The 25,777-nt window shown below is 39.8% G+C and overlaps 1 protein-coding gene across 6 annotated transcripts in view; it reads left to right on the forward strand.

The window, feature by feature from the left end:
- POU6F2 (POU class 6 homeobox 2) overlaps positions 1 to 23,236 on the forward strand; it is a gene marked incomplete at its 5' end in the record, with an annotated part of 470,230 nt that extends 446,994 nt beyond the window's left edge. For 3 of the 6 annotated variants that reach the window (XM_079151758.1, XM_079151759.1, XM_079151762.1), the window contains 3 exons: positions 6,089 to 6,257; positions 15,101 to 15,269; positions 18,728 to 19,274. In XM_079151758.1, the coding sequence (XP_079007884.1) occupies positions 6,089 to 6,257; positions 15,101 to 15,269; positions 18,728 to 19,232 (843 nt within the window). In that variant the 3' untranslated portion in view covers positions 19,233 to 19,274. Of the gene's footprint in view, positions 1 to 6,088; positions 6,258 to 15,100; positions 15,270 to 18,727; positions 19,275 to 21,558 lie in introns of those variants that run through there. The other 3 variants (XM_079151760.1, XM_079151763.1, XM_079151761.1) reach the window with 2 other exon arrangements.
- Between the last annotated feature and the right edge of the window lie 2,541 nt (positions 23,237 to 25,777).

A 25,777-nucleotide genomic window follows, 5' to 3' on the forward strand; every position in this document is an offset into this window, starting at 1 on the left:
AAGGGACACCACTTTCTCTCTTTTTCTTGAGGCCATTGGCATATCCGACCTACTTACCCCAACCCCATCTCCAGAAAGGAGGTTCTGTGTGGGGCCCTTATTCCCACTTAGGTTAAGGAGACAGTTCAGAGTCATGGAATACAGCTAGAAATAATAAGTTTCCAAAATGCTGCAAAACAGCTTCCTCCTTGCTATTTTAAATTTCCCACAAATATAGTTAGTCCCCCCCTGGTATCATGTTCCAGTCTCTAAAACTTCTTCAAGGAAGATTATCCCCTGTCAACTTCAAATCATTCAGCAAATTTAATACCTACACTCTTATCCTGCGTACAGAAGAGCAAACTTCTCAATAAGACTCAGGAATTCATTATATCCTTCAATTTAGTAAAAGTTCTTATTATATCTGGGTTCTGGCTTCTCTTGTCTAGACATAATAAATCCACTCTCTTTATCCTCTTTCCAAGAGAAGTTCCTTCCAAAACCTGTGTGGTTCCCCAATCACCAGGAGCAGCAGCAGCACCTGAGAAGTTGTTGAAGAAATGCAAATTGTTAAAAATACAAATTCTCTGACCCCTCCCCCGACCTAAACTCCAAACTGAATCAGAATTCTGGGGATAGGATGCAGTGATCTGTTTTTTCATAAACCTCCAGGTGATTCTGATGAAGCTAAATATTGAAGCCATGGATTTAATTTCTCTTCCAACTATTCTAAGATATGCATCATTCAAAATAATGCCAGCCTGTGCAGGAAGGGAACAAGAGTCCCAATGCCTTTCCCAGATGCTCTGGCTGTGGGCCTCTCAGGGCTGATACTGTGTCCATTGTACCACATGGAGGGTTCCACCTCTGCTTCATCCTGACTCCCTGGCATAGTTACATAAGGCAAGACCTTCTCCCTTTTGCCTTCAGGTTTGGAAAGGTTTTGGGTCCCCCCCCCCAAATGTATTTCTCTACATTTAATCCCATTTGAATTTTACTGTCTATAGGCATTTCCTTTCCCAATTTGTCTAGCACATTCTGCATTTTATACCATTTTCCAAGACACTTGGTACACCCTCTTATTTTTATATCAATCAGAAGTTTAATTGGAAGATGATTTATTCCAGAAACTAAAACATTATTAAGGATATATTACATCGCACATGAAAGATACATGGAGAGCAGTGGCACAGAGAATCAAGAAAATCTTTCCTGTGTGCTGCTATTCCAATCTCTTTTTATTGAATATATGAAACACCCTGGCAGTGCCAACCAATACAAACAAACCAAGAGAGCCAGTCTGTGAGAGCCAGCGGGAAGCATAAAGCTTTTCAGCCTCTGAGTCTTATCCTCTCTGTCTGTCATTCCATGTGTGGGATGGACACCTTCCCTCCTCTGGCTAACGAGAACTGTCCCTTCCCTGTCCTTGTGTGCTGGCTCCCCATGCTACCGTCTATTTGCACCTGGTTCACAGCTCAAAACAGGGCGAGAAAGTGATTATGTGAACTCAGACACAGGTAAACTCCAGTTCCTTTGGCAGTCTAGTGGGTGTAGTGAGTAAATAGGAAATGCAGTGATATAAAAAAGGATATAGTGCTAAGAAAAAGAAGTTGGAGTACTACAGAAAACCAGAATTAATTATATTGGGTAAAGAACAATTCATAGGCAACTCCATCTGAGATGTGTCTTCAGACGACACAAAAATCCTAATAAATTTTTGGACTAGCCTCTAATCGCCTGAGAGTGTCACATTTTCTTAAGAATAAGAAAATTTAAATAATTTTGGACCTGTAGAGAATAATTTCTAAACTAGAAAAATATTTTAAATTTCATATTAGAAAAAAAGCAAGTGAGATGTGTTCAAATGGTTAGGTCATGATGATCCACACTAGGGATGATCAACTCTGAAGTGTAGCTCGCCATGATCCATCTGTTTGAACCCATCTCATTTGTTGCCACACTTCCCAACTAGAGCTCCCTGCCATTTTCCTGACTTGCATCCTCTCATCTCCAATGACAGACCTGAATTGAGAGCAGGGAGGCATGGTAGCTTTTGAGTCAGACTTACCCAGATTCATACTAGCTGTGTTGTACCAGGTAAGTTATTTCATCTTTTTAAATCTCCATTCCTCTTCTATAACAACATCACCAGCACCTAGAAAGAGGGTTATTGACAGGATTAAAAATAATGCATGTAAGAACATAAAGGAAGCAACCAATAAATGGTAGCTTTAGATTTGGTCTTTCAAGATTAAGTCAGTGTAACAAAAGAACTACCTTCATAGAAGCTTCTAAGTTTCCCTGTCCCCATAGGATGAAAAAGGAATAAGCTTTCCTTCATGCCTCCTTTTATTCCCAACTTCCTGCATTTTCTTTTGGCAAAGTATTTCAATGTTTGTGGCCAGTTATATTTTAGGATTTATTCGCCTATTTCTTTTGCCAATAATTATGCAAAGAAACTACATGTGACCTTTCACAATTATCAATATCTAAAAAATAATCAAATAACATTTTTCTTCTGCAGCTTATTTAAAACCAGTAAAATTTTCATATTAAACCCCAGAGTTGTTTCATGAAATAATTTAAATCTCTGCTTTGTCTTTTTATATTTGATAAATGTTTTAAAGATAAGTGGCTAAAGAACACATCAAAATTACTGAGAACATCAAACACAGAGTGCTGTGTTTCACAGACCTGAAAGAATTGCAGTTTGAGGAATGAATGATTAAAAAAAAAATGATGCCTCTATCATCCTCTTTTTCTGGGGGAAGAATTTGTGAAGGAGAGGTCACCTCTAGGCTGATGTGGCATGTACAGCAGGCTATTTTGCCTAGGCTTACAAGCATGTCTACAATTAACAGACCCTGTGTCTATACTGGCAGCTGGCTCATTATGATGCTACTGATTATACAATCTTCTTGATTCCTGGAAAGTAAGAACTGTTAAAAACCTTTATAGTTTCTCTGAGATGTCGGGTTGAACTCCAGAGAGAATTCAGGACTCCAGTGTCCTAAAAAGAAGTTATTATTTACTTTGGGAAAAAAGCATCTTTCTCAGATTCCTAGAAATTGTAGATTACATTCTCCCTTTGACTGTGTAAACATGAAACACATTCTTTAAAAAGCTATTTTGTTTTCCTCTCAAATTTTTCTCCTGCGTAGTTTCATGCATAAGCCCTAGCTTGCCTTAGTGACACCTAAGTGAGATTTCAACCTAGTAATTTTTTCCTTACCGAGTCGTATCTAAGGAAGAACTATTCAAATTGATTATTGTCTTATCCAGTTCCTTGATGGTAGTTTACCATACCCAGAGCCAATAAAACATTAATGGAATGGTAAAACTGAAAACTAGTTCATGATTAAGTAACTCAAAACTATAAACAGCTTTTGCCAAGTATTAGTCTTCAGAAGGACAACTCAATAGGTTAGAGGGGGTAGATTGACAAGCAAATATCCATCACATTTTATTAAGTAAATTAAAAATATATTTAATCTTTAATATGTGTCCCTACAGTATAAAATTTACTGGATTCAATTGTTGATTATGTGCTCAGCAGATTGGCTAATTACCTTAGGCAAATGCTTTATGCATATTAATGTGGGTTCCTATAACCATCCTACTCATCTCTGGATCACAATGTAACCTCCATTTAGAGTAGCTGAATAATAATAAGGGTGTTCACTTGAAATGTAACTGCAGGCAATTCCATGGGAAGAAGAGGCTAATAATCTGAGAAGAGCCCTAAACTATGGAGTGGGAGCTTGGATCCTAATGTTCAGCAACCCACAGGACCTTGGACCAGTTGTTTTTTTATCATAATCATAACAGGCTCATCTGCAGCAGAAGAATAGCAATTGAGTTAGAGGAGTCACTATTAACCATTATCAAGGGGGGAACAGAGGGTTGATATAGTTCCTAAGCATATTTACAAGGTAGCCCCTTACTAACAATAGTTGGAAGGTATATGTTAATTTGATGGCTAAAAATACTGTAGAAAATTAAACAGATTGATGATCCCAGGTGTTGGAAATGATGGGGAACAACTAGAATTCTCCTGGATTGCTGGTGGAGATAGAAAATGGTACAACCGCTTTGGAAATCAGTTTTGGAATTTCTTCGAATGTTTGCCATACATTCACAATATGATCCAGTAATTCCAGTCCTGGGCATTTTTATAAATGAATCAAAAACACAAGTAGACACACAGGCTTGAACATGAATGTTTATAACAGCTTCTTTTTATCATATCCCCATGCCCTAAAATGGAAGTAACCCAAATGCCTACCAACATAGAATGGATAAACAACAGCAATAAAAAAGAATGAGCTAGCGATGCATCCCACAAAAAGGATGAAAACAGCAATCCAAGCAAAAGAAGCCAGATCCACCAAGGGTATGAGCTGTATGCTTCTATTTCTGGAATCATGCCAAAAATAAATTCACAGGGACAGAAAGCAGAACAGTGACTGTCTGGACAGAAAGTTAGGGGGAATTGATTGCAAAGGACAAGGGGAACTTTGTGGCATGATAAGAAAGTTTTCTGTCTTGTTTGTTGAGATTTCACAGGTACATTCATTTGACAAAACTCATGAAACCTGTGTTGGAAAAGGGTGTATTCTACTACATGTGAATTATATTTCAACAAAACTGAATGAAATTATGAGCATACTCATATTATGAGCATACTCAATGGAAAAGCAGTGATAAATGTGAAGTTGAACCACCCCAGGCTGACTTTTAGGCACGGAGAAAATGGTCCAAGATTAGTGTCTGTTTTGTGGGTGCTACTGGAGTTCAGGGCCTCAGCTAATTATGCTCCCAGGCTGGCCCCCTTTTATTAAAAAACCTTGCTACACCTCTGTGAGTGTAATGATGAGTCTGAGCACTCTATTAACCAAAAAGTCCACATGTATTCAGTCAACAAAGGTGGCTATTGCTGATGCCACTTACCCACCTGCTTAGGGTCCTGAACTGCCCTAGTACCATATTTCTTGAAGAACAATACAGGATGGAGAGGGATCTCTCCAGATGGCCCTAGGACCTACAATCATCTCCCTTTCCTTTTTTCCTTCCTCTCCTGAGCTGAGTCACTCCTAAACCTCATAGCAACAGTCCTGCAATAACCAGTAAAGGAATAATGAATAAACAGATATAAAGACAACCTTTCATGATGCACAAAAAATTTTAAAAATTAAAATTAATTCTTCCTTGTGATACTGCGACTATAAGCTCAGACCCTGGGACCACACTTCATATGCCCAGAGACCAGCTCCTCCACGCCAGCTGGACGAACCTATAAAATCCTTTAACCCCTCTGTGCCTCAGCTTCCTATTTGTAGATGAGGGGTCAAAATAGCAACAATATCACAGGCTAATGTGAGAATTAAATGAGAGAGGGCACAAATGTCCCTGACACAGTGGCTGGCAAAAAGTAAGAAAGGAACAATTGAGAGCTATGGGTGTTATGGAATATTTTCATCTTGACTCCCACAATTCTCTATTAATTTTCTGTAGAACATCAAAGAGCATTTTATTGACCCCACAGTAATCCATCCAGACTCTGGGATATGGGAGAGCAGAAAGTTTTCATATATGCTCAGCCTAAATTGGAACTTTCCTCTAATTACCAGCTCTCTGAGATAAAATGATGGGGCATGGCCACACCTTTCAGTTCAAGTTTTGCATTCTGAATTAATTGTGTTGCATTTTATATATACATACTCGTGAAGCTTGTCAAGTGTGCTGCAATTGTAGAAACAGGAAGAAAGAGTCCAGCCACATGTCATGACTGAGGAGTATAGAAAATTGGGTGCTCTAGCAAGCCAAGTGTGGAATTAATAATATATTTAGAATTACTAACAAAATACCTGTCAAGCAAGCAGCAACATATTATATATATATATATATATATATTTTTTTTTTTTTTTTTTTTTTTTTTTTTTTTTTTAAACCCTGCCTGTGGGTACAGGTCCTGTGCTCCTCCTAAGAAGAAGACTGTATATTCTTGGAAATAAAATGATTCAAGCCCAGATGAAACTTCCGTTTCCTGGCATTTCCCCCCTAATTTTCCATTCATTTGTGTATTTTTTTTTCACAACCCCCCATATAGCTCCACCAACCCTCCCAGACGTCAGTGGGTCAAGCAGCCGCCCAAGGCAATCTTCTGCACCTGGCTCACGGCCAAGCATCCATGTCTCAAAGTCCCGTCCGACAGGCTTCCTCTTCTTCCTCCTCATCCTCCTCTTCTTCAGCTTTGAGCGTGGGCCAGTTAGTCAGCAGTAAGTATCCTTTCTGGCTCGGTTTAAATCATGATTGCCTTCTTGTGGCCTATTTGCAGCGTCTGTCTGTCTCTGTCTCTGTCTCTGTCTCTCTCTCTCTCTCTCTCTCTCTGTCTCTCTCTCTCTCTCTCTTTCTCACTGCTACCCAATATTACAATGTAGTCCTTGCCCAGGGCCAGATGGTGGGCCACAGGCCCCCTGGATTAGTGCATGTAGGAGCCAGTCTCCATCCCAAGTGGCTCCTGATGTGCTGAGTCAGTCTTGTCCCTCCAGAAGGTAGAAACTGATCAGCTTGCAGGGCATGAGCCAGATAGCTCAGAACTGAAATAACCAACAACAGGCACTCAGCCGGAGGGTCAAGCTGCTTTTCTGTGTGTTTGAAGTCTCCTGCCATTCTGTTTGTAGGTGTCAGAGGAAATAAAAGAGAGCGTGCCTGTGGGCGGGTGGGTGTGTGTGCACAATGAGCCACCTCCAGTGGCATGTGGAGGAAGCTGCATGGGCTGGAATCAGATGGGAAACCTCTGAACAATCATTCATAAAATAAAATAAGCCTGCAAAGTCTCCCTCCCTGAGTTATGTGTGTTTGTGTGTGTGTGTGTGTGTGTGTGTGTGTGTGTGTGTGTGCGTATAAAATTTTTAGAAATGGTATTTGTCCCTAGGTGAAGATAGCATATTTCACACATGCAAATAGAAATACATTAAGATGAATGGGGCAATGGTCTGCTTAAATGTCATTTATTTATCTTTAGTACAATTTTTACTTATACCTAAAATCAAAGAACATGTACACACATTGCAATTCACTGGGAACAAAAATTCCAGCAGTTGTGAGATTAAGGGGCTAAAGTGCTACATAGGCAACTGTGCCATAAAATAAGGTTATGTGCAAGTGAGTATCTGTGTTTGGTCGAGTGTCAGGAATGGCCTGTTATAACAGAATCAGTAGAATTCTCATGTACCTTGGAGTAAATATGATAATGCAAAGTAACCCCTCCAAAAAAGAAAATAATAATATATATTCAACAGTATAGATGATTTAGACCAGAAAAAATGCTTGTGGGTAAAATCATACAAGGCAGTATGGAAAGACATTGGTCTTAAAGATGCATCAACACTGAACAGAATTTTAGGCAACATATGGAGTTTTCCACTGGCCTGGTATTTTTAGGTTGTCTAGATATACAACCCCCTCTCCATTTGGACCAGAAACACTAGTTTTACCTGAATAAAATCATGAATAAAATTAGTTACATCCACATTTTCACAATTAAAAAAAATCATAGGGTTGTTGTAGGAAAAGATTCAGACTTTGCTCCAATTGAATATTTTGCATAAGTTTGTACAGAATGTTTCATTTCTAAATAACAGCAGTGCTATAAACTTAGGCTGTTAAACTTCAATTTTTTTTTTTTTTTTTTTTTTTAACTTTTAAAGAATAGGCGTTTATTTGGTTCACGGTTCTGGAGGCTGGGAATTGAATTTCAATCTTGAAGGAAAAGGGACCAAAGTCAAATATCTTACAAAAATCTTAGATGTGAAAGTACAAACTACTCCACTAATACAGCATTTGGCACAAGGTAAACACTTGATACATGTTAAATGGATAGAAGATGGAAGGACCGACAAATGCATAGAAGTGGTTTGTCTCTGTTCACTTATCACAATCTGGACAAGGATTGTTTAATCTTTTTCAGAAATCAGTAACAGAGCTACTTAATGAGCCAAATGGGATTTCAATTGCATGATGGCCAGTGGGACATCTAAGTTCTAAGTAAATGATGAGTGATCTGAAATACAAAGAACTGAAGAATCACATACTAGTGAATCATGAAACCCCAAACTCAAACACAGAGCCTGAATTAGGAGCCCACATTGGCTCTACAATCTTCTCTGCATGACAGTGTCTAGCAATACCACTGGGAGTCAGACAAACCCATTGCTGAGCTTATTACTATGGACACTGAGCATGTTGTTCGTTGTTTGTCTTCTGTCTCAAAACCCATCAATAGAATAAATGGTAGAATGTATGTATGACCTAGGTATTTAGCAACCCTATCCCTCTGGTTCCATAATGTGATATAATGACTCACAGAATTCAAGGTAACATGTTTACCAGCTCTTTATAATAGATATGATAAAAGGTACAGATGAACAGCCAAATGAAGTATGCAAGGTGAGGTCTGGAAGGGTCCTGAGTGCAGGAACTTTTGTCCCATGGAGTTGGGGTGTGCCACCTCCCAGTACATGATGTGTTCACCAACCCAGAATGTCTCTGAACCCTGTAGTTCATGAATTTGTGTGTGTGTGTGTGTGTGTGTCTGTGTGTGTCTGTGTGTGTCTGTGTGTGTGTGTGGTACTGGGGATTGAACCCAGGGCCTTGTGCATACTAGGCAAACACTCTACCAACTGAGCTATATCCCCAGCCCTAGTTCATGAATTTTATAGGTTTCATCACACAGGCATCCTTGGTTATTAACTCAATCTCCAGGCCCTCCTCCCCAAATTGTCATCATAACTTGGTCTTTCTGATGACTAACCCCCATCTTGAAGCTATCCAGGATCTCATCAACAGTTACTTCATTAGAACAAGAGATGCTCCTTCCACCAAAGAAATTCCAAGGAATTTAGAGCTCTGCGTCAGAAACTGTAGACAAAGTCCAAGTATAGAACAAAAGATGCTCCAAGCATCCCTATTACTTATTAAATTATAAGAGTTTTAGGAGGAACCAAGAACCAGGAACAAAGACCAAAAATATATTGCTTATTATTTTGCATTATCATAGAACTTTTGATCAAAGTCATAGTCAATGAATCCTCATGTCATTGTCAAAGACTCTCATCCTAGCATTTGCCAACCTGCCATATGCCAAAAAATATTATTCAAATTTTTTACCCATTCCAGGCAAAGGAATGCTAAATTAATGCCTTGTTAATGAAAACAGGATCTTCATATGCAAAGAACACCACATCTGGGCTCAGATGACCAAATACGTATTCTCGTTAGGACATCATGACACCTCTGGACCTTGCCCTCTGTTAAAACTTGCTTAGCCTTCATAGTCATCAGAGGTAGAAATAACTTCTATTAGCTGGTTGTTCAGAAAGTCTAGAAGAAAAATCAAATAAATGACTTAATAAATGTTCCAATTTGGTCCAATAATTTACAGTGTACTGTTTTTAAAACAGATAGGTTTGGGTTTGGGTTTTGATTGTGTGCTGGTTTTCTTTTGGGGGGGGCAGGGAGAGTTGGTGTTTTTTAATATACTTTGTAAAATTTGTTCCTTTTAGATATACATGACAGTAGAGTGTATTTTGCAATATCATACATACATGGAGTATAACTTCCTATTCTTGAGATTGTACACGGCATGGAGTTTCACTGGTCATGTATTCATAGATGAACAGAAGAAAGTTACATCCAGTTCATTCTACTGTCTTTCCTATTCCCATTCCCCTTCCCTTCCCTTCATTCCCCTTTGTCTAATACAAATTAATATACTTTTTATAAACCTCCAGCTTGCAAGTTTTATCCTTAGACAGAAAAGAACAGATAGAAAGCTCCAGAAATACGAAAACCATAACATAAAGATGGTGAGAGCTTGCGACAAAGTGAAATCCCTGATTCGTAATTCACACCTTTTCCCACAACCCAGTGAAGTCAACATATTGCAAGTCTGCCATTCTCCCAAACTGCTTTGCACATTCCCAAATGATTTCTTATTTTTCCAAAAATATTTGGTAAGTAAATCCATTATTTGCTGTGAGAATAGCTCTAAAAAGCAGATGGGTGTTTACATAAGATATTTAAATCATACTCTTGGCAGCTTTTTTAAAGATGCATATTACTCCTATAACGAGTGGTCATAGAAAGATGATGTTGATGCATGGTGACTGTTCAGCCTATTTAGCAACCCCTTGCACAGGTACCCAGACTAACAGCAAGAAGAAGCTAAATTAAAAAAAAAAAAAAAAACCACCAAAAATGATCTATCCTGGTGCATACTGAACACTCAGTTGGATATGGGCCCAGTGACCATGCACCAGATTCTACAAAAACAGGTTTGTTTTCACACACTTTACATTTGGTTTTCTTTTTTTTTTTTTTAATCTCTTTACTTTTTAGCCCATGTGTGTTCCAGATTTGATATAGGAAACATCATCATTATACTTTTAAGTCACTGCCAATTTCTAAATCCAGTTTATCCTAAATCTCCAACCCAGTTAACCCCTTTACAGCAAGGGTCAAATTCAGGGTGGATCCTGGCCATCACTGCTATTTCTTTCTGCTCCTGTGTTTAATATATTGGGCTGACTTAATCTGGAGCAAACATCTATAAAAAGTACCACTTCCTCCTCAGTCCAGAGAAATTCCAGACCAACTTGCACTAGACCTGGTTAAAGGTGCCAGATCCACCTATGGGGATCTGAGAGTTCCCATGATCCCAATCAAGGTGACCTCAGAGTCATCCTTAAAATTAACCCAACTGCCAGAGCCAGGAGAATGGAAGAGAGAAACCCAGGATGGTCTATCCTAGCGTGAAATGTCAAACTCTGAGCAAAGCTGAGAGCTTGAATAATATTCCGGGGAAGCCTCTATTTGCCATGTTCACTTCTTATTTCCCCTCCTCAAGCAGAAAAGCATTTATCCCTTAAGAAAGGGGAACTATTTCAACAGTGAAACAGCTTCCAGAGTTTAAGACAAACTTTGAGAAAAAAGAAATAATAGTATTAGTCTTTTTATTAGTTACAAGCACCTAAACGGCTAAAGAATTCTTCCAATGTGTAAGGACAAGTCCCACATGTTATAATCAAGATAAAGCAAATATTTGTACAAAGGTGGACCCTTTCTTTGGATGGAAAGATTTCTATAGTCTTGGGACCCATGGGGCAACCCATGTAATACATTTTGCCATCTGAGTTTTATAGATAGGAACATAATTTGAAGAAGGCTAAGCACTCACTTTTGCACAAAGGGATGCTAAGTAAGTTTTCCCTCTTGGAGCCTTTGTCAGCAGACGATCACCCGAATAAATTTCACAAGAATTCCTATCTTACCACCTAATTTGAATCAGGAGAAAAGGCAGGAGTGAGAAATGTGTAAAAGGAGGAAGAAGGAATTCAGCTTTCTGGTAAAGTAAATGTTTGCTGGGGCCTCACTGAAGACACAGGGCTCATGGCTCAGGTGCCTACTTCTCAGAACTTCACAGTAAATATTGGATCCTCCACAGAAGACTGCTTCAAAGCACAGAGAGCTTAGAATCCATAACTTGCTTTTCTTCTCTTCTTATAGTCCGTGATCACAGAAATTAGTTCCGAGTCACAAAGAACTAGTAAGAAGACATAGACAATAAAGGCAGCAGGGGAAGAGAAGAAAGGTGATAGGACGCATTTACATAAAACTGCTATCCAAGTCATAAACTGTCCCTGCAGTGCACTGCTTAATCTGGTGGCAGCACAGTCCCTGGGATTGAAGTAGACCAGAGAAATCCTTTCAGATTAAATACCCATCCCCCACATACTGGGCACCTCAAATGATTCTAGTTGATCTAGAGATGGGGCTAATAAAAGCAAAAACTTTATTTCTCACAAGGGCTATTGAGCTTTGCTCAGAAAAAAACTCTGTCCCCAACCACAGACTGCACTGGCATTGCCAGCCGGCTGACTCACAGATCTTTGCCACTTGCCAGGCATTAGAGAGAGTGGGAAGGAAAGAACAAGGTAGCCCCACTCAGGAGCCCCCCCTCATCTGGCCTATCTGGCCTATCAGACCTGGACAGGTGAGAGAGCAACAGTTAAGGGTTAGGAAACACAATGGCATAAAGAGGATGCCACGCCCAGACCTTGCAAACCACAGAGAAAGATTTCTGCAAGTGGGTCAGCAGGTCCCCCACATCTACTGATCTATTAAAATTGCACATCCCTGGGCCCCTGGTGGCTCTTGGGCTTGCCAAAGTAAGAAAACTGCTTTCCTAAAAGCCATGTTTTTACAAGGAAAGTCTCTGGCTTCACTCTGGATTTCCACCTCTGCCCCCAACCCTCTACTATCTACCCTTACAAGACTGTCCAGCCCCTCTCTTCTCTCTCCTGACCGTACAGGCCTTTCTCATACTTCACCAATTCTGTACCAACTGTCCCTTTCTGTACTAAGTCAGGCTTCCTCAATTATTATGTTATTATTGCCTCACTCCCCCAGCCAAGAAGCTTTTTAAACTTTTTCTTAAATCCTAATAACCCTTCTTTCCCCCCCAAATTTTTTTATACAGTATACAGCATATCTCTTCTATTTATGTACTGTGGCCCCTGGGGGGACCATAGTCATTGCACTAGCTAAGACTCCTCCTGCCTCCTCCTGGAACCCACCATGGGAATGTATGGTCTAAATGTGGGGTCACAACACACTCTGTGCAGGCAACAGTCTGGGGGCTGGAGGTGAGGACAATGAGAGGCTAAAAGGGCAACAAGAATTAGTCTCAGCAGTGTGAGCGTTGCCAACTGCAAATGGAAATCCAGTGCAGCCAAAAGAACATGGAAAATCCAGATTTTTCTTTAGAAATCAGTGTTTAAATATTGGCAAGTAATTTGAAAAATTTGCAAGCACTAGAAAACTGGGTTTATTTTCATGCTGTTCATTTCCAACTCCTGCCTCTAGGGATTTTTTTAATGAAGAAATGAAAAAAGGGGCTTGAGGCTGCTGTGCACATGGATGTAACCCCCACCCCAGAATCCTTAATGAAACTTGGAAGCCACTCCATCCTACCATGCTGGTGGGATCTAAAATTCAGAGGGCAATCTACACTAGGGATGACCCAAAAATGACTTAGTCAATGTCCTTACTAACTCAATGTTGGCCAGACTTCTGGAGGATATTTTGAAAGAAAAAGTAGGATTTTAATTCATCTTAACAGCCAAACCAGTTTTATAGGCAACCTCCTCGACCCCTGCCCATGAACAGAGTCTGAATGTGCTACACTGAAGAATTTACCAAATGAGCTTCTGTTCCACCAACCAACCAACCAACCAGCCTTGTTCCTCCCTGTGTCTGTACCCATCTGCACACTGTTCCCACTAACCAGAATAAGGTCTCTCCTTTCTCTGCTGCCCATGGGTAAGACCAGATGACCCCTCCTTTCTGTCTCTTTTCCCTTCTCTGCACCCCATGTGGATGTCATACCACTGGCTTCAGATTCTTCTCTCCTGGTATTTTTGTCTAATTGTTTCTGATGCAATAGTATTGAACCCCAAACCCCAATAGACTATCAACTCCAGAGAGGCTGGAAATGTTTCTTACATATGTTTTGATTTCTCCCGCCACTCAGGACCCCCAGCAGTAATTTTGAAAAATACAGATCAATTGTATGGCCATACTACTGTTCCATCTCCCCACAATGAATTTAAGACTAGTGACATGAAAATTCCACAGGACTTTTTTGTTTCTTTTTTGTTTGTTTGTTTGTTTGTTTTTGTTTTCTTAAGAAATGAAGTCTCACTGTGTTGCCCAGGCTGGTCCTGAAATCCTGGGCTCAAGTGATCCTCCTGCCTCAGCCTTCCAAGTAGCTGGGACTACAGGTACATGCCACACCTGGCCAGACTTCTTTTACAATTATGAAGATAAAGATATAATGGACAGCTTTATTGCAGATTCTATTCATAGGGATCATTTTCTGGAGGCTGGAAGGATCCCTCCCCAGTACTAAGGAGAATCTATACACAAAGCTCCAACCCCTTCCCCCACTCCCTCAGATCTTAACATATTTATTTAAAAGTCCTTTAAAATTTGTCATTTGGGATGCAAATGTTTGTTTCTTTTCCTAATAACCAGAGTGTCTATAGACCTGAACCCAGAAGCATAAAATAGTCAACCACAGTCTTTGGAAGAGAACTCAAATTTACTGAAATTGATGGGTTATTGTACTGAAAAAGGAAGAGAGAAACTTTTCACCTAAGTCCGAGGAATGAGGTGAAGAACAATAGAGACAGCTCACAGGGAGAATGGCTTCGCTACAGGCAGGATTGAGCAGCACTTTGAAATCTTCCACCATCCCCAACCCATGCTGTCTCCAGCTTGGTGTACGCTTTCATTTATCCAGGGATCAGTAGCCAGGGGGGGAAAAGTTTCATTCTCCAGCTGTTGTGTCATTTCCCTTGATAAGTCCTAAATTGACCGCGTTATCCTGCACCAAAGGAGCCTTCCTGTGGTAGGCATTTTTTATTATATGCCCTTTCAGGGGACAAAGGCAGCTGTGTCAGTAAACTGCTATGGGGGAAGAAAAGATAATATTATTCTCACAGCTTCATAAGCGTGCTTTTCTGAGGGGTTAATGTGGACATAAGAAATTAGGGAACATTATCATGTGTTAGCCTGGCTTCCTGGTGACCAGGTAAAGGAAAAACACAAAATACTATTTTCTTCAAGGGCAATTTTTAGCACTGAAGATCCCAATTATGACACTTCAAATGGAAACCTTTACATGTCTATATTTTTTTGCACAATATTTGAACATATTTATGGGCAAAATGGTATCACATTCCCCCTAGCAAATGCCTCCCTGCACCACGTTTTATTCTTTAAGCCCTGAGAAGCATGCTTCTCTCTTGCAGAAGTGGCAATGTGAGCCAGATGTGCCTTCATCTGGGATAGAAACATCTTGAAGAATGATTTGCAGAGGTGTAATGAGTTGGGGTTGAGAGCTTGGCGCCTCACCTGGGAGACAAAGAGAACATTCTGGGATGTTGAATTCCCCACAATTCTGCTGTTAGAGCCACTTTCTTATATACCCTAATAAACAGATATTACTCTGTTGCATGTTGACGTATTGATCCTATTTTTAAAAACATCTCCACAGATCCTCAAACGGCAGCGGGTGAGGTGGATGGGGTTAATCTGGAAGAGATTCGAGAATTTGCCAAAGCTTTTAAAATCCGGCGCCTGTCCCTTGGCCTGACCCAGACTCAGGTGGGACAAGCTCTCAGTGCTACAGAGGGCCCTGCGTACAGCCAGTCGGCCATCTGCAGGTAACCTGCGCCGCATGTTGTCACCTCTCCTGGCCGACCTGGGCCCCTTGCCCTCTCGGCTCAGCTTTTCATCTCCGGGTGGGCAAAGCTGGAGGGGCAGAGCGTGGGAACAAAGTTTGGGGTAGTTACATGTTGAGATTGATGCTGTTGATGCAAATAAGTATGCTAAAGCATATTGGAGGGGTTCTGGCTTAATAACTCCTGTCAACTCACAAAGAACTTCCAAGGCGGTCTCATTGGAAATATACTACCCCAGGTCAGGAGACTTCCTTCTGGGCCCCAGCTCCTGTGCAGCTGAGAGCCACTGACTCCTGTCTGCACCGAGTATCCTGAACAAATGTTGTAAAGCTGCTAGTTTTCATTTGCGATAACACTCCCACTACTTCTGTCCAGAGATGGCTATCAGGATTTTTCAAGAAAGTACACATTTTAAAAAAAAATTTTTTAACCATCTTGCGACCTTGAAGGAATTTTTTTTACTTGCCTTCCTAAACATAGCTTTAAAAGCATATTTTTTAAAAAGAAGCAGCAGCTGCTGCTTTAAATGGCTCAGAAAAGGGTAGTAAGAATCTGGCCTAATGGTGCCCATTCCCCCCCTCCAAATTAAATAAATAAATGACAGAATCCAGCCTTGGTTGTGCTCAAGTTGATCCGGGTTAAGTCGTCAGAAGCAGACCCCATGCATGCATGTGTGTGTTGCACTAATCCCATGTTTATGCATGAGGTAACAAAGGCACTTCGGTAAGAGCTTTTTCCTCTTGGGCAATGCCTTATGAGTCCTCCTCCATCAGGAAAAGCCAAGAAACCAACTCTAAACTCATTTAAGTGGATTTTGTTCTTGGTGATCCATGAAATGCTGTCTTTTTATCTGCTCTTTATACTTTTAATGTATTCCCCAAAGGACGGAAGTGTACTTTTCCTGCAGTTTAAGACTAAGGTTATAAATAACATCAGTATGGGGTAGTAGCTTGCAGCTCACATTTTGCTCAATGATTTTCCATAAAACCCATTGATTGTTGTTAAATACAAAAAGCACCATAGGATCCTCTCACTTCTATGGTCTCCCCTACTGTTTTTTCTTATAAGATACCTCCCTGTAGAAAATAACCTTTATTCAGTCTATACAAGGATACTACTGCTGGGAAATTTGTTTCAAGGCTTGTATATGTTATTCCAAACAACATGTACAGAAGCATCAACACTAACAAGCAGCATCAATGATATGAATACTGTTGCTCCCTGTTGGGAAACATTAATTTTGTTTCATCTTGACAGCCTTGTGATGAAGGCAGCCACAGGTTTTCAAGTTGTTGCCAATTTGCTATTGTTGCTAAATTCCTCTTTGGCTTATTTTTAGCCCTAAAATGTGATTTCCTCTTATTGATTGAAGTGCTGTCTAATGTTTGAATTCACACACCTAGTGTTTCCTGGGCATTCCCAATCAAATATGTTGATTCCTAAAGTCTTCCCAGAGCAGAGCGGAGGGGAAAACTGTGGAATATAGAGACTTAGAGAATTTTTAGTCTTGTACTGCAGGTCAGACACCTTTCTCCAGCTTCAGCTTCCAGTTTTTCAGTGAGGTCATCTAAGGAGCTACCAAGAACAAACAAAGAAAAGTCTTGAAAAAAATCAAGATCTTACACTGGAACAATTTCAGTGAATCCAAAGGGTGGAAGGGATGTGCAATGGAGCCAGCACACTCAGGCGACATTTCCCCCTAATCAGCTGCAGTGACTCCAGGTGCTACCTTGAGTCCCTCTTTATCAGAGGCACAGAATAAGATGCCACCAATACACTAAACATCCCTGTCACAAGCTCCATGCCCCTGGTGCCATGATGAGGTAAAGCCTATTGTGATGCTATCAAGAGTTCAAGCTTTGGAGCTTTTTTGGTAAACTGGTAAACAATGCCAATATGCAGTATACGGCTAATTATCACAACAGTAGGAGCTGTTGGCCACCAGTGACAAGCTCATTAAATGATATTAAATACTTATTTCACTTTGTTTCGAAGACAAATGTACTTCTTCCCTCCTTGACCTGTACTGGAAGTTGGATTTTTCAAAAATAAACACCTTGAATTTTACAGGGAAGGGAATGCCATGGAAATTGCATTAAAATTTGATCCTATTTGTGCTGCTTGTCACAATGTAAGAGATCTTAAAAACATATTGCCAAAAATGAGATTATGGCACATAAAGGAAACCTATCCTTTATTGTCATTTTGCAAGCATCCTCATAAAACATGTTGTGACTAAGGCAGGTTCATTTCAGCTCTATGAAAACAAACTATTATAACAAGGTGCACTTTGCAGTCAGACTTGTATCTCAACAGCATGGAACACTTTAAAAGAGAGGGGAATTCTATGTACCTGAAGTTGTTAATACTGGAAGGTTGTGAATTTGGATTTAGAATTAAGAAGCAAATGAATAAAAGGAACTGGTACTTTTTGTTTTTCATTGAAAGTGAGTATGGATTTGGTACCAGGATGACCTCTTAAAACACTCTATATAATTTTGTTTGGGATGCTTCATATTTTTTAAAGTCAATGTAGCAAAGAATTGCTGATGGCAATTGACATATAGAAGACCTCATTTACAGAAAATGATATCATTCAAGTACAGTTTGCAGATATCGCACATTAAACACAGCTTGATGCCCTGGTGTAAAAGAACACCATTACGCTGGACAGTGATTGGAAGGCTGAGGTGGCCTTAGCACATCCAGGGGTGGGGTATTCCATAGTAATTACAATGTGTCCAGCTGTTTGAGCCAGAACTATAAAGTAGCAACTGGGCTATATTTTACCTGGAAAAGGGGCATGTTGTTAACTTACATAAGGTGAAAATTGTTAACAAAGGTTGGAGGGGTGGAGTGCAGGGGCAAGAGAGAAGTTAAAATGAGACGCAAAAGAACAATAAAAATAGAGTCATAAAAAAAGAACTTGCCCCAATTGTCATAACTATGCTAATAGCTCCAACATTTTCATACCCCAGATAAACCAGGGAGAATTTAAAGAAAACTAAATGTAAAGCATAATCTTTTTAAATAAAAGAACATGACAACTATTGTTTTTTTAGATGTCACTTGGTAAGGTTAATTTTTGCCTCAAGAAGTCTGAGACTGGGGAAGCCAAGCTGGTGCAACTGAAACGCAAGCTTAGATCTCAGGGTTTAGAGGGAAACCTGGCAGTTGTTTGTGTTCCCGTTGTGCTGGCGCGGGTGTCCTGCGGGTCTCTGCCTCTCCTCGACCCTCGTCTTGTGTGCGCGCGTAGTTTGCATGCACTGGCATGGAGCACGCTGGGAGGGTGGGCGCTGGCTTGGGCGGGGCTGGCTACCTTGCTGCTGGCTGTTAATCTGGAGTGAATTCGCCCTGCCAGGCAGTCAGGCAGGCAGGCAGGAAGCCCACCCTGGCAGAGGACTCAGTGTAAGACTGTTCTTTCTCAATTCTCCCCCCAGACACACCATCCTGAGAAGCCACTTTTTCCTACCACAGGAAGCCCAAGAGAACACTATAGCTAGCAGTCTGACAGCCAAACTGAACCCTGGCCTTTTGTATCCTGCCAGGTTTGAAAAGCTGGACATCACCCCTAAAAGTGCCCAGAAGATCAAGCCGGTGCTTGAGCGGTGGATGGCTGAGGCTGAGGCCCGCCATCGAGCAGGTATGCAGAACCTGACCGAGTTTATCGGGAGTGAACCGTCCAAAAAGCGCAAGCGGCGCACCTCCTTCACACCCCAGGCCCTTGAGATCCTCAATGCCCACTTTGAGAAGAACACACACCCCTCTGGGCAGGAAATGACGGAAATTGCTGAGAAGCTGAACTATGACCGGGAAGTAGTTAGAGTTTGGTTCTGCAATAAGAGGCAAGCCCTGAAGAATACAATTAAACGCTTAAAACAGCACGAGCCCGCGACGGCAGTCCCTCTGGAACCCTTAACAGACTCTCTGGAAGAAAACTCCTAAAGAGACGTCCACCCATTATCAGAGGCAAAATCCACAGTAACGAAACCCCACCCCTTGGGACTCCACCAAAAAAAAAAAAAAAAAAAAAAGAAAAGAAAAGAAAAGAAAAGAAAAGAAAAAAGAAAGAAAAGAAAGAAGATTTAAAAAATTAAATTAAAATTAAATTTAACAACACCCCAGTCATCATCACCATTGTACGTAAAAGACTAAGAAAACTACCAAGTGGACAGAATGGTTTATATGTGTCCATTGGTTTTCCAAAAAGAAAAAAAAAAAAATAAGAAAATTTTTTGAAAATTTTTAAACAAAGAATACACCACACGGAAGGTGTGTGTGGTAGGATAGTTCCCATCCCCCACCTGTCTCCCCAAAGCCAGTTTTTTAAAGCAAACCAAATAACCACATACTTTTGCTGTGTATTATGAAAATGTGAACACGTTTTAAGGAAAAAGAAAAACAAAACTAAAACCAAAAAAACGACAACAAAAACTTGTATCTGTTCAAAGCGAATACAAGCCTGCCACCTGGAGGAGGGCTACATCCTTTCAGGTACCAAGTGCTGATTCACTATGAAACCTATTAACCAAAGTCAGAAACATGGCATTGCAAACGCGATCGTTGTCTACTCTTCTCTGCGTGTAAAGTTGTGTTACAAATTTTTACATTTGTACTAACAGAAAAATAGGAAGCCTGATATCTCCCATCTTTCCCATCTATTGTCTCCACCAACTGGGTGGGTACCATTGTTGAAGCCATTCTGTGAGGCTCACTATTGGTTTGTTTTTTGTGGGGAGGGAGGGTTTTGTTTTGTTTTGTTTGTTTGTTTGTTTTTCCTTCTGGGTGTTTTTTGTTTGTTTGTTTGTTTGTTTAAGGGGGGCATCCTGGATCGTGTGCCAAAGCATTCGTTGCTTTCTTCTCACTATGACTTGTGGGTTTGAGAAAAGAAAACGGAGCTCGCATTTCCCGTTCTTCCCTCATTTCTCCATCTCCGTGGTCTCGGAGGTCTGTTGGAAGGCCGCAGAAGTGGGGAAGAACCGTGTCTTTTCCACTGAGATCCTACAGAAATGCAGGAGAGACTCCAAAATAACTAGGGCTTTGCTCGATGAACTGTCAACACTGGCATAAGCTGTAATTGTGCTCACTGTCCACACCAGAGCTTGGGATTTTTCTCAGTCTGTTGGCCACGTATATGGAGAGCTGACCAAAACTAATTTTGTAATATAAACATAAGCTGCACATTTGGTTCAATACTTACATCTATGTTATGCTTCTGTGCAAAGCAATTTCTCTCAGAAGTCTGATAGCCAAAGAAATGTCTCAAGATTTCAAAGTACACACAGGCATGCACACACCCATATACACCTACACAAAGAAACAGGCCACGAAGAAAGTGATAGCAACCGGATCATTGTTAAGGGCCATCGAGGAGTATCCTGTTAATCTCATCTTCTCTGCTACCCCTCTCATCAAGTCTGTGATGGCAGGCTTGTGGGGGAAAGCAGTTGTTCTTGGGATAAATAAATAGAGCACAAAAGTAACAGGCAGATTTAAAACAATTGGAATTGGGGGCTGACTCATGAGGAGAAAGGAAGTTTTAAGTGTCTCCACCAAAAGAAAAATATAGAGAAGTAGCTCGTATAACACATCAGAATAGTTTTCACTGTTAGAACTAGAGGATTAGTACATTTTAAAATATAACTTGCTCAAGAGATTCTGTGGGTCACAATACCCTAAGAAGCCCAAAAAATGTGCTGAGAAGTGAGGAGGGCTGTGCAGGTGAACACTTGGAACCTGCAACTGATATTTGTACCCAGGTATGCAGGTGTTCTGTCAAAGGAGCACTCAAAAGAGAACCGTGAATTTGCCTGCACTCAGAATGTAAATATTTATGAGTAATTCGTTATTAATCATGCTCATGTACTATCTAGAGGTAAATTTGGGAGGAAAAAAGAGAAAACCCACCTCAAATTGACAAATCAATTAGAAACACCATCTCCTTCCCCCAATGCCCTCCCTTTTACCAGGGGTTCTAGATTCTTCCTTGGGCTCCTTTATTGTCATGTAAATGGGACAGTGTAATTGTCCCCTCAGATGATTCATGCAGCAGTCAGAAAACTACCAACAAAGAAAAAGAATCCTGAAAGAGGAACTAGTTGCTCGAAAAGGTGTTTCCATTTTACCAGTCTGATGCTAATTGGACCACAACTAGCCTGTTCCATGCCAACAACATCATGGTACTTATTTCACCACCTCAAAAACTGCACAAATACCAACAACACAGAAACCCAAAACTTTATTGATTAAAACAGATTTTGTATTCTCCTAGGACCTGTTCCAAATTCCATCAAGAAAGGCTCCCCAAGAAGAGAAGTTAACAAGATAACATATGACGGATGTTAAATGTTTAAAAATATGCCGGCAGCAGTTACATAAGGCCTGCTCAGTTCTGAGATCTATAATTGGGAGGGTATAACTAGGACAGTGAAAATACAAAATAACAGTGATCATCCGGAGTAGAACAAAGAAGAAATACATTCATCCCACAGTCGTGAAACCATTCATGTGCAGTGATTTTTTTTATAATTTTATAATTTTGTATTGTTTTATAAATTATTTATAAGGTGTTGTAATGCTTCTTATATTAATTTTTTACAGATAAATTTTTTGCTACAAGGCATAAAAAAGGTGCCTGAACAGATTCTTAGAAATATAAATTATACTGTGTAACTCATAAGTCTTCGGGACCATACCTATTGCTTAATTTTATTATGACATTTCTTATTTCCACTTGTAAACAATTTCATATGCCAATAACATTTAAATGTCTTTTATGTTTCCATGAACTGAAGGTTAAGGTTGTCACCAACAAAAAATAAAAGCCACTTTGGGCATATGTGATTGTACTTCAAGCTTCAATATTTTTCTCACGTTTAAATTATTGTCATCTTCATTTTCTTCTTTATTCGATGAAAAAAATGACAATGGATACTATATTTTATACTTGTTTGTGGGTTTTTTTTCCTCTTTCATCCAAAAAAAATATTTTGAACAGCTAAAGTTTCACTTGTATTTACAAGGTTTTGGTTTCTTTGTGTTCTAATCACACGATACACACACACAACACACACACACACAACACACAAAAGAGAGAACACAAAAGCAAAAGGAGCTAGGAAAAACGAAACAAAACAAAACAAGTAGAGGCGTATCAAAGAACTCAAGCTATAACCAAAAAAAAATCGTAAATTGCCTTTGCTCGTCTTCTCTACGCTGGACCAAAGTTCAATATTTGTAGGTATATGCACATTGTATAGATACGGCTAAATGTTGCTGACAATCTCGCAATACTAAACTGTTCCTATTTTAAGAAAAAAAATACAAACTGTTCATCAATGTTTTACCTCAGCACTCTACTTGTACCCAGTTAATGACCAAGCTTAACAAAAAAAAAAAATGGAGAAAAAGAAAATTGATTTTCATTTCCATGTTTGACTGTAAAAATCTCTTTGGAGAACATTTTGTAATGAGCTTTTTGTCATGTGATTTGCTTGTCTTCAACTTGAAATTATGTGAGCACATTTGTTTATTTGTTATTAAGAAAATGATTTTTTTTTTTTTTTTTTTTTTTTTTTTTTTGTCCTATGTGCTGTGATCTAGACTGGTCACCAGGGTCACTTATGAGCCACCGCAAAGAGATCTGCTTCTCCATGCCTGGAGCAGGCAGCAGGAGGGAGGGCAGGGGAAACAGACTGGGTTGTTCTGGAAAAATCATCATGACGAGAACTTGACATGATAGACTTGTGACCAAGAAGCCAAACTGGATATTAAAAGCTCCTTACTTGCTCTGACATTGAAACCAAAGCTGATTTATCTGCACAGGTTGCTTAATGTTTAAAAAATAATAATAACTGTACTTAATCTAGAGCAATATCTGTATGGTCGGTAAAGCTGCACTTTGTGTATTTCTTAACAGCTTCAGATCTGTCACTTTTAATTTGTACCATAAAAAATAAAGAATTGTTTGACATGAGCTTCTAGGCTAAATGTGTCTTGCACTCAAATATGTCACTTAAATTGTAAGAATTTACATAAGCATACGTTACAATCCCAAGTGTTTAAGAAAAGGAAGGGGTTTCAAGACAGATTGGTTAATATGGTGATTATTTTATTTCGTCAAATGAAATGTCACATTCCTCGGGACTCCTTTTGTTGCAAGTTATAGAAATTCAACTCGAACTCACACAAATGACAAGATGCTATGTTATTGAACTTGATGGGAAGTTCTCTTGTGGAGGTCAGCTCAGCTGAATACAGAGGTTTGCAGAATATCATCATCCTGTCCCTCTTGGCTTTCTTCTCAGAAAGATTCTCTACCCATCGACCCCAGGGCTTTGAGTCATGCATCTGTCTCTAGACTAAGCAGTGGTGCTGGGGAACAGTGCACTTAAGTCAGCCTCAACCCTGTCTCTGGTGGGGACTGGGGTCTCCTGATGACCATACTACAGGATCACAAGGATTGACAGAGGAGTCACCATAAGAACCAGAAGACAGAAGATGAAACACGATGGTGGGCAGATAAAAACCAGTGCCACCACAGTCTGATGCTAACACTCAGCTGTGTGCCTGGTGTGTGCCTGGTATAGCTCTTAAGTGGTCTCTGTAATTGCATATTCTGGACAATGGAGGCATTTAGAATATGCTCCTGCATAAAGTTTAATGCAAGTAGGAAGAGTGAGTTAATGTTGTTATATAATTTGCTAATTCAAAACATCTTGCTAAAAATAACAGTAAAAAGCATAATATTTAGAACCACAATCCCCATACTTTTAGTGATCTTTAGTAGGCATTTCTTATGCTACATGGAGATCTGTATATCAACTTCATGTTATGATTGATAAGAAGTGCTTTGGGGCAATAAACAGAATCCAAAATCTGACAGTCCATGCATTACAGATGGGCAAAGTGGACAGGAAGTTCCAAGGCTGACTTTAATAGGAGCAAAAAATATTGATGCCTCTGCCCTCATGGAAGGTGGGGAAAAGACTAGAGAAAGTCATTTTTGAGCTTTCTTTCTATATAAAATACTCTATACATATTCTGGGCAAAGGTCCTACCTGTGATTATAACCATTATCAATACGTTAGACAAACATGTCTTCTTTAAAAAGACAGTCATCATTTAAATTCAATCATTCCATATTCCACGAATATCTGTTAAACACATCCTATGTGTCAGAAAATTCTATGTGCTCAAGACTTGGAAATAAACAGAATTTTTGCTTCAAGAAACTTATGCTCATTGTGCAAAACACTGTAATATTTCTCAAAAATTAAATAATCCATGTTTCTTGAACTACAATATTTCACAAATATTTCTGAGGCCGACTCCAGAAACAGAAAATGAATGTGTAGAAATAGCACAGGGCTTAGAAGACAGTCACCAGAATCTCTTTTAAATGATGTAAAATACTGTTCTGATAATCATCTACTAATAAGATGCACCATATGCACACAGTATATTCAGTGGCAAGTGTAGTAGGACAATGGTTGCATTTGATCAAAAGTCTTTGGTTGGAAAGAGTCCAGAAGCTATGTGTCACCACATGTAGGTAAAACTTGTCACTAACAAACAGGAGTCAGTCTGGGTTCCTTGTTGGCCTGCCCTCTGAGAGGAGCACCATTTGGCTTATCTACTACACATTGAGGAAGGCCATGATTGAGGGAAAATGTTGGCACCTAGATTTTCAGTATGTTGGATGAAAATCCTTCTTAAAACATACACAATATTTCCATATTTTCTTAAAGCAGATCATGAATATAATTTACCCTTTTTTTATATGTTCAAATTAGTTATACATGATGGTAGAAATGCATTCTGATACATCATAACTAAATGGAGCGTAACTTCTCATTCTTCTGGTTGTACATGAGTAGGATCATACCCATCATGTCATCATATATGCACATAGGGCAATCATGTCAATTCACTTGACTATCTTTCCTATCCCTTTACCCGCTCCCTCTCCTCACTTCCCTCTGCCTAATCCAGAGTAACTCTATTCTTCCATAGCCCCCACCTTATTGTGAATTAGCATCTGAATACCAGAGAAAAAAATCAGCCTTTGGTTTTTGGGGTTTGGTTTATTTATTTCACTCAGCATGGACATTCTCCAGCTCCATCCATTTACCAGCAAATGCCACAAGTTCATTCTTCTTAAGGCTGAGTAATATCCATTGTGTATATATACCACAATTTCTTTATTCATTCATCTGTTGAAGGGCACCTGGATTGATTCCATAGTTTAGCCATAGTGAGTTGAGCTCATCACTGTAATATGCTGATTTTAATTTCCTTTGGGTATAAACCAAGGAGTGGGATAACTGGGTCAAATGGTTGTTCCATTCCAAGTTTTCTAAGGAATCTCCATACCACTTTCCATAGTGGTGCACCAATCGGCAGTCCTACCAGCAATGTATGAGTGTACATTTACCTCCACATCATTGCCAACATTTATGTTGCTTGTATTCTTAATATTGCCATTCTGG

The sequence above is a fragment of the Sciurus vulgaris genome, assembly GCF_902686455.1.
Source record: "Sciurus vulgaris genome assembly, chromosome: 8".
Classification (NCBI taxonomy): domain Eukaryota; kingdom Metazoa; phylum Chordata; class Mammalia; order Rodentia; family Sciuridae; genus Sciurus; species Sciurus vulgaris.